General features: G+C 42.7%; 1 protein-coding gene across 1 annotated transcript; it reads left to right on the top strand.

Annotated features, from left to right (window-relative positions):
- The first annotated feature begins 4,225 nt into the window (after positions 1–4,225).
- LOC146005817 (uncharacterized) lies at positions 4,226–9,035 on the top strand. The gene is made up of 3 exons (XM_083145241.1): positions 4,226–6,079; positions 6,635–7,464; positions 8,777–9,035. The coding sequence occupies exons 1-3, from the start codon at positions 4,226–4,228 to the stop codon at positions 9,033–9,035; spliced, it is 2,943 nt and encodes a 980-aa protein (XP_083001367.1).
- Positions 9,036–9,588: the final 553 nt, after the last annotated feature.

The raw sequence follows: 9,588 nt of genomic DNA, 5'->3' as shown, positions 1-9,588 counted from the left end.
TAGAATGAGCTAGGACCTGTATTTATACCAGTGCCTGTGCTGGGTCACTTCCGGTATGGCTTAAGGTGGGTGATAAAATTACATGATACTCTCTGTAAATATTCTGTTGTATCACTGTCTCCTTTGTAAAGCGCAACGGAATATGCTGCGCTATATAAGAAACTGTTAATCTATATAATAAGTTGAAGAGTCTGTGTGCGTGTGTGTGTGTGTGTGTGCGTGTCCGTTGCATTGCGGACACACCATGGCACTCAGAGCCCCCAAATTTGGCAACAAGGTACCTCTATACCTGGTGGTGTGCACCTCGAAGCCGTTTTTGGGAAATTTCACTCAGAAATTTAAAAAACACCAAGAATCAGGATCTGGAAAAAAAAAGATTGATGATCTGGGAAACAGATGATGAAGGAACACCTGAATTCATTGCTCCCCATTGAATATGAATGCAAACACATTCCAACATTATGGTGGAGGATTTCAACAATAAGGAATATTTGAGGATATAGATATACCACACATCACACACATCACACACACACACACACACACACACACACACACACTATACTTGCATACCTCACCCTCTCCCTGGTAATAATGTGTGAACCTGTGGTGAAATACCCTTCTTATCAATTCACCAGCTCACCACAGGTGACAGTAATCAGACATTACCAGGGAAGTCCAGGAACAGAGCATTTTCTACATGAAACAGAGAGAGTCAGGTAGGCAAGTTTCACACACACATAACACACACAGTACACCACACCACACACATAGATACATAGCGCACTACACACACTTATACATTAGTTAGATACACACAACACACACATAACACACCACATGCAGTACAACATACACCCACAAACACTGCAACACACATCCTAAAAGAGTACAACACTCACAAATACACGCACACACACTTAAATATTGCACACATACAAAAACACACAGAACACACACTTAAACATTGCGCAGATACACACAGCACACTACACACATATATATACATAGTGCACCTCACACACACGTTCGTCAGATACACACAACACACCATACAACACACACATATTCACTACAACACACCCAAAACACAGTAAAACACACACAAACATTGACAACACCCATTTAAACATTGCATACATACAGCACACGACACACACACTCCACACATACTGTACACACACTTACATATTCGACACACAGTATACCAAACACACAAACACATTACACACACCACTACACCACACACATATTGCATATAACATTTCCGAATACTCATATCAGCATACTTGCTTTCATTTCTTACATCAACTATACTGACATTTTCATAATTTCAATTGGTCTGCATGTATGGTTTTTAACCCCTTCCCGACATTTGACGTATATATACGTCATGGTCGGGAAGGACTTCCCGACACATGACGTATATATACGTCATGGCTTTAAACTGTCACTGCGTCTATAGACGCGGTGACAGTTTGGAGATGTCTGCTGTCCCTGACAGCAGACATCCCCCCTCGCCGCCCAGGGGGGGCAGGGGTGCCCCCCCCGGTCGGCGATCGCTGCGATTGGCTGTTCAAAAGTGAACAGCCAATTGCAGCGTTTTCTGTGTTACCGGCGGCTAAGCCGCTCGGTAACACAGAGATCGGTGGTGATCGGTGCTGTTAAGTACAGCACCGATCACCACCGAGCGGCAAACCGCCCTCCCACCCGCCCTTCCACCCGCCCGGCAGCCCGCCCTCCCTCCCGACAGCCTCCCTCCAGCCCTCCCACCCAGCCAGCAGCCGCAGCGCCAGCACCCCTCCCACCCCCCCACCAGCCGCAGCGCCAGCCCCCCTCCCAAAGCTGGTGAGCAAAATGGGGTCACATGTGGGGGGGTTCCACTGTATTGGTGCTTCGGGGGTCTTGCTAATGCGACATAGCACCCACCTTTCATTCCACCTCCAAAAATCACTCCTTCCCTTCTGAGTCCTGCCATGCACCCAAATGGTATTTTTGGGTCACATATGAGGCATTGCCGTACTCGGGAGAAATTGGGGCACAGATTTTGGGGTGCTTTGTCTCCTTCATTCCTTGCGAAAATGAAAAAGTTTGAGCCAGAACTGCATTTTTGTGTAAAAAATTACATTTTTTTACACAAAAATGCAGATCTGGCTCAAAATTTTTCATTTTCACAAGGAATGAAGGAGACAAAGCACCCCAAAATCTGTGCCCCAATTTCTCCTGAGTATGGCAATGCCTCACATGTGACCAAAAAATACCAGTTGGGTGCATGGCAGGACTCAGAAGGGAAGGAGTGATTTTTGGATTTTGCAGCACAGATTCTGGTTGAATGACCCCTGAAGCACCCATACAGTGGAACCCCCCCACAAGTGACCCCATTTTGCAAACTACACCCTTCAGGGAATTCATCAGGGGGTATAGTGTACATTTCAAACCCCCAGGGGTTTCACCAATTTTGATACAACTGAGCTGTGAAAATGAAAAATTAAATTTTTTCATTTTCACAGCCCAGTTGTATCAAAATTGGTGAAACCCCTGGGGGTTTGAAATGTACACTATACCCCTAAATGAATTCCCTGAAGGGTGTAGTTTGCAAAATGGGGTGACTTGTGGGGGAGGTTCCTAACTTTTAGCACTTATGGTGCCTAGAAACCTACATGGTGCCTAAAAAAAATCTCATAAAAAGGAGGCTCCAAAATCAAGTAGGTGCTCCTTCTATTATGAAGCCTGTGGTTTGGTCAACGTGCACACTAGGGCCACATATAGGATATTTATGAAAACAAAAGAATTGGGGGAATCAATTTTTAGTCACATTTCTCTAGTAAAATCTACTGTATTCGTTAGAAAAATGTATTAAAATTGAAACTCTGCAAAAAAAAAGAAATTTTGAAATTTCACCTACACTTTGTTTTAATTCCTGTGAAACACCTAAAGGGTTAACAAACTTCCAAAATGCTGTTTTGAATACTGTGAGGGGTGCAGTTTTTGAAATGGCATCATTTATGGGGGTGTCTCACATACAAGTCCCTCAAAGTCACATCAGAACTGAACTGGTCCCTAAAAAAATCAGTGTTTGAAATTTTCTTGAAAATTTGAGAATTTGCTATTCATATTTGAAGCCTCCTAGTGTCCAAAAAAATGAAAAGGAGGTTGAAATAATGATGGCAACATAAAGTAGACATATGGTCTTTGTTAGTTATTAACTATTTTGAGTGGTATGTTTATTTGTCTCTCAAGCAGAAAATGTGACATTTTGCAAATTGCAAAATTTTCCATTTTTTCACGACATTTTGGTATTTTTCACAAAAAAACACAGACTGTATCGACCCAAATTTACCACTAACTTGAAGTACAATGTGTCACGAGAAAACAATCTCAAAATCACTGGGATAAGTAAAAGCAAAAAAAAGTTATCCCCACTTAAGTGAAACATGTCAGATTTGAAAAAAATGGCTCTGTCAGGAAGGCAAAAACTGGCTGTGTCAGGAAGGGGTTAAAACTGCATTTTGGGAACTCTTATTTTTCAGGAATAGAATGCCACATCCTCCTAAAAAAAAATATGTTTAAGAAGAACGCAGCAAATTGATAGAGAGAGAAATCAGAAAAAAAGATATGAGGAAAGAGATGAAGAACGACAAAGAAGACTGCAGTCAAACAGGGCTACTACCTCAGCAGCACGTGCACAGGAAACTCTGGAACTTCGACAAAGAAGACTGCAATCTAATAGGGCTTCTAGCTCAGCAGCACGTGCACAGGAAACTCTGGAACTTCGACAAAGAAGACTGCAATCTAATAGGGCTTCTACCTCAGCAGCACGTGAAGCGGAAACACCTGAACAAAGACAAAGAAGATTGCAGTCCAACAGGGATTCTGCATCAGCTGTGCGGTTGCATGTCTGGAGAAATAAGGAAAATGCAGCATTCTCCTATAGCCCTTTAGTAGATTACACGTCAGATGCAACATGTACTATCGGATCAATGTCTTTAGTTTGTGATTATTGTGAAGCTTCAAAGTGGCAAGGTGAATGTCTCGGTATGTGTTGCAGTGGTGGAAAGGTGAAATTGTTACAATTAATTCATCCTCCACAGCCTCTGTGTACATTGTTGGCAAGTGACTCATCAGATGCCAAACATTTTCAACGGAACATAAGAATATACAATTCATCTTTCCAGATGACCTCTTTTGGAACAACAAAACAAATAACAGAGCCAGGATATACAGTATGCCAACATTCAAGGTACAGGGGCAAGTATATCATAAAATTGGAAGCCTCCAAGCTTTGCCTTCTGAGGAGCCAAAGTTTCTACAAATTTACTTTGTTGCAGATAATATCCAACAAGCTGAACGGCGTTGCCAAAACTTTCAAACCATAAAACAACACTTGGTGTTGCAGTTGCAAGAAATGTTTAATCGAGAAAATAGCTACATAAAAAGCTTCAAATCGACTATAGAGAAAGTCACACCAGAAGTCAAATTAATTATTTTAGCAGATAAAACACCGCAAGGTGAACATGACAGACGTTTCAATGCACCAGTAGCAGTAATTATGGCTGGAACACAATATGGAAGTCGAGATATACTATTGGAAACAAAAACTAACAACATTAAGAAAATTTCAGAAACTCACAGATCTTATGATGCCTTACAGTATCCAATATTGTTTCCAAGAGGAGAAGATGGATACCATTTTGCTCTACGTCAAACCAATCCAGTTACAGGAATTCTGACAACACGAAAGATTTCAGCTATGGATTTCTATTCATATATGTTCATGGTGCGTTCTTCAAATTTCAATATTCTTCTCCGAGGTAAAGACCTATTCCACCAGTTCATCGTGGACATGTATGCGAAGATTGAATCGGAAAGACTAAGGTACATTCGTCTGAATCAGAGGTCACTCAGGGTGGATGAATATGCACATTTGAGGGATGCTATTATCAACGATGGTAATGTTTCTGACATTGGTAAGTTGATCATTTTGCCTTCAAGCTTCACTGGTGGTCCAAGATATATGCACGAGCGTACACAGGATGCAATGGCGTATGTGCAGAATTATGGTTGCCCAGATCTCTTTATCACTTTTACATGCAATCCCGGTTGGACTGAAATCCAAAATGAACTATTTCCTGGTCAGAAACCCCACGATCGTCATGATTTGTTAGCAAGAGTTTTCCACCTGAAACAAAAGACTCTCATGAATCTCATTACCAAAGGCAACATTTTTGGAAAAGTACAATGTCATATGTATACAATAGAATGGCAAAAGCGAGGACTTCCTCATGCTCACATTCTGGTATGGCTTCAAGAAACTTTGCATGTACAAAGAGTTGATAGCTTCATCAGTGCAGAAATACCAAATCCAGAAGAAGGCCCAAGCCTATTTAGCATTGTAACAAGTCAGATGGTACATGGTCCCTGCAGAAATTACAATCCATGTTCCCCTTGCATGAAGAATGGAAAATGCACAAAGAGATATCCACGTTGCTTTTTAAAGGAAACACAAACGGGACAAGATGGTGGTTTCACAGCAAATAAGACAGTTCGGAGATCATCTGTGGTTGTGGATAATACATGGATTGCCCCTTATTGTCCACTTTTAACAAGAATCTTCAATGCTCACATAAATGTAGAGTTTTGCAATTCTGTCAAGTCCATAAAGTACATTTGCAAATACGTCAATAAAGGCTCTGACATGGCTGTTTATAAACTAACTACTAACAAAAATGAACATAATGAAGTTCATCTGTATGAAATGGGAAGGTATATTAGCACCAATGAAGCAGTATGGAGGATACTTGATTTTCCTATTCACAAGCGCCACCCAACAGTCATTCACTTAGCCGTCCACCTCGAGAATGGACAAAGAGTCTATTTCACTACAGAAAATGCAACAGAATGTTCACGGCTCCCTCCAGAAACTACCCTACAGCCTTTTTCAAACTTTGCTCAGAAGACAAGTTTGCTCGCACATGATTATACCACCAAGTTCCTAGGTATTACACGTGGAACAATGCAAACAAAAAATGGATTTCTCGCAGAATCGGACAAAGTGTTCGAGGCCATCCAGGAATCAAGTGTAGTGATGCACTTGGCCGAGTGTACGTAGTGCATCCAAACAACTCGGAATGTTTTCACCTGCGATTGCTACTACATGAGTTACAAGGACCTACCTCATTTAATGATCTTAGAACATTTCAAGATAGACTTTGTGAATCTTATAAAGAAGCATTCCAGCTTAGAGGACTTCTTGAAAATGATGAACACTGGAACAGGGCACTAGAAGAGGCAGCTGCAAGTTGATCACCAAAGACGCTACGTAACCTGTTTGCTGTTATGCTCCAAATATGCTCTATGACAAGTCCTTTACAATTATGGATTAACCATAAGGAAAGCCTGTCTGAGGATATACTACATCAGGCCCGACTTCAACAGCACAATATAGATCTACAATATAATGACTCCATCTTCAATACAGTTCTAATTATTATTGAGAACAAGATTAAATCATTAGGTGGATCAGATCTACAAACTTATGGATTGCCACAACCTTTAAGAGACCAACATTCAAGATTACTGAATGATTTACTAGCAGAATTATCTTACAATACAGATCACCTTACACAATATTTAGAAGAGAATGAATCAAAATTGGTTCCAGATAAAAAAAAAAGCATACGCCACAATTCTGGATTCCCTTTCGAATCAGAGTGGTGGCATATTTTTTCTGGATGCTCCAGGAGGAACAGGGAAAACTTTTCTTATTAATCTTCTTTTGGCCAAAGTAAGCCACAGAAAGGAAATTGCTCTGGCAGTTGCTTCATCCGGTATTGCTGCTACACTCTTGACAGGAGGTAAAACAGTTCACTCTGCTTTCAAGTTACCTTTAAATTTAGCAAATACAGAGACACCTACTTGCAACATTTCCAGAGGATCAAGCAAAGCAAAGGTTTTGCAGCATTGCAAACTCATTATCTGGGATGAGTGTACTATGTCGCATAAGGCTGCATTTGAAGCCCTAGATGTCACTTTAAGAGACCTAAGACTTAAAAATATGATAATGGGAGGTATCACTCTGGTTTTGGCTGGTGATTTTCGACAGACATTATCAGTCATTCCATGTGGAACCAGAGCAGATGAATTGAAGGCCTGCATTAAATCATCTTATATTTGGAACACCATTGAAAGGCTCAGACTAACAACAAATATGCGAGTTCATCTTAATGAGGATCCTTCGGCACAGCATTTTGCAGACAAACTTCTGCAGCTTGGTAATGGAGTTTTGGCTTCTGATACAGAGGATGGCTCTATATCAATTGTAAACATTGGAAAAACTGCGACGACCCATGAAGAACTCAATCAAGCAGTGTTTCCTGATTTAGTTCAACACTTTGCCAATCCTTCTTGGCTTAGCGAACGAGCTATCCTTGCACCAAAAAATTATGCTGTTAATTGCGCCAACAGGCAACTGTTAATGACATTGCCTGGTCCAATTCACATTTACAAGTCAGTCGACACTACATGCGATATAGATCAAGTTATCAACTACCCGACTGAGTTTTTGCATTCACTCGATCTACCTGGAATACCTTCACATATTTTAGAGTTAAAAATCGGTGCTCCTATTATGCTTCTCCGGAATCTTGATCCTCCTTCATTGTGTAATGGAACACGACTGGGTACTCTTTACCTAGAACGGCGCCCATCGGGGTGATCGCGGGATCGCGGGCAGTACATAAACGGCCGCGACGCGATGCCCGCGATCACCGCGATTTTCCCATAGGGAACAATGTTAAAAAGTCAGATTGACCGCGATTTTGCATTCAATGCCTCAATGCCCGCGATTTTACCATAGGAATCAATGTTAAATGGGCTACAGAGCCCAAATAGGCTCAATTAACCCTTAAATGTCACCCCAATTTTTTGACGCCACCCCACGATCCACGCCAACCCGAAGCGTGGCGAGCGCAGCGAGCCCGCGAGGGGCGGCGGTACGCGTCCTCCGACCTTTTCATGCCCTACTATCCACGTCGGCGTGGAGTTGAGAATAGAATAGTGTGGCGAGCGCAGCGAGCCACCGAGCCCGAAGCGTGGCGAGCGCAGCGAGCCCCGCGAGGGGACGCGGATACCTTCACAGTTATACGCGTCCCCTCGCGGACTTCACAGGTGTCCGTGGCGACGCCGACACCTGTGAAGCCCGCGAAGGGACGCGTTTACCTGTGAAGGTATCCGCGTGCGCTCGCCACGCTTCGGGCTCGGTGGCTCGCTGCGCTCGCCACACTATTCTATTCTCAACTCCACGCCGACGTGGATAGTAGGGCATGAAAAGGTCGGAGGACGCGTACCGCCGCCCCTCGCGGGCTCGCTGCGCTCGCCACGCTTCGGGTTGGCGTGGATCGTGGGGTGGCGTAAAAAAATTGGGGTGACATTTAAGGGTTAATTGGGTCTATTTGGGCTCTGTAGCCCATTTAACATTGATTCCTATGGGAAAATCGCGGGCATTGAGGCATTTAACATTAAAATCGCGATCAATTAGGCTTTTTTAACATTGTTCCCTATGGGAAAATCGCGGTGATCGCGGGTACACGATTTTGATGTACCCGCGATTTACCCGCGATGCCCGCGATTTTTTACCCCCGACGCCCGCGATTCTGATCGCGGGCGCCGTTCTAGGTAAAGAGTACCCACGACTGATACTGAAGAATTTGATGCCCAATATTTTGCATGCCACCATTATGACTGGACATGCTGCAGGTGAAGATGTCTTTCTTCCTAGGATACCGATGATCCCTTCCGATGTACCCTTTCAGTTTAAACGTCTTCAATTCCCTGTTCGCCTTTGTTTTGCAATGACCATCAACAAAGCACAAGGACAGTCTTTAAAAGTTGTCGGCCTTGATCTTCAAATTCCATGTTTCTCGCATGGTCAGCTATATGTGGGATGTTCCAGAGTTGGAAATAATAAAAATCTTCACATTTTAGCTCCAAATGGAAAGACCATCAACATAGTTTATCCAGAGGCTCTTCAAGGTTAAAGAAATAAAATGTAAAGAAATGAAACCCAAATTTCTTTAGCACAATCATACTGCACTTATTGTAGTCCTCTTCACTATAGGCTGCACATACATTTTCTATGAGACCCTATTAATAAAAAATCTATATAATAACTTGAAGAGTGTCTGTGCCTGTGTGTCTCTGTGTCTGTTGGATTGTGGACAGACTGTGGCACACTGAGTCGCCAAATTTGGCAACAGGGTACCTCTGGACCTGGTGGTGTGCACCTCAAAGGCATTTTTTCTATATTTCACTTAAAAATAAAAAAAACCTCCAAGGTTTTCCCGGGCAACGCCGGGCGGGTCAGCTAGCTTAAAAATAAAAAAAACCTCCAAGGTTTTCCCGGGCAACGCCGGGCAGGTCAGCTAGTAAATAAATAAATAAATGATAACTATCAGCCCCACATGAGAGGGGATCATCCCGAAAATGAAAGTGGCTGCCGACTGCAGTGACAGGCTGATTGGGTGGTCAGCGGGGATTTTGAAAAGCCGCTAGGTTACATGAACCGAGACGACGTGCGAGAAAATAATGAAT

This window comes from Crinia signifera, chromosome 5 (assembly GCF_055691185.1).
Source record: "Crinia signifera chromosome 5, ASM5569118v1, whole genome shotgun sequence".
Classification (NCBI taxonomy): domain Eukaryota; kingdom Metazoa; phylum Chordata; class Amphibia; order Anura; family Myobatrachidae; genus Crinia; species Crinia signifera.
Note: the sequence above shows the minus strand (reverse complement) of the source record. Positions and strands in the feature narration are given on the sequence as shown.

Excerpts from the sequence above, each read along its gene's own strand:
- LOC146005817 (XM_083145241.1), top strand. The coding sequence starts at position 4,226 with ATGCCAACATTCAAGGTACAGGGGCAAGTATATCATAAAATTGGAAGC. Across the intron at positions 6,080-6,634 it reads AGGCCATCCAGGAATCAAGT|AAGAGAATGAATCAAAATTG; the intron begins GTAGTGATGCAC and ends CACAATATTTAG. Across the intron at positions 7,465-8,776 it reads GCTGTTAATTGCGCCAACAG|GATACCGATGATCCCTTCCG; the intron begins GCAACTGTTAAT and ends CTTTCTTCCTAG.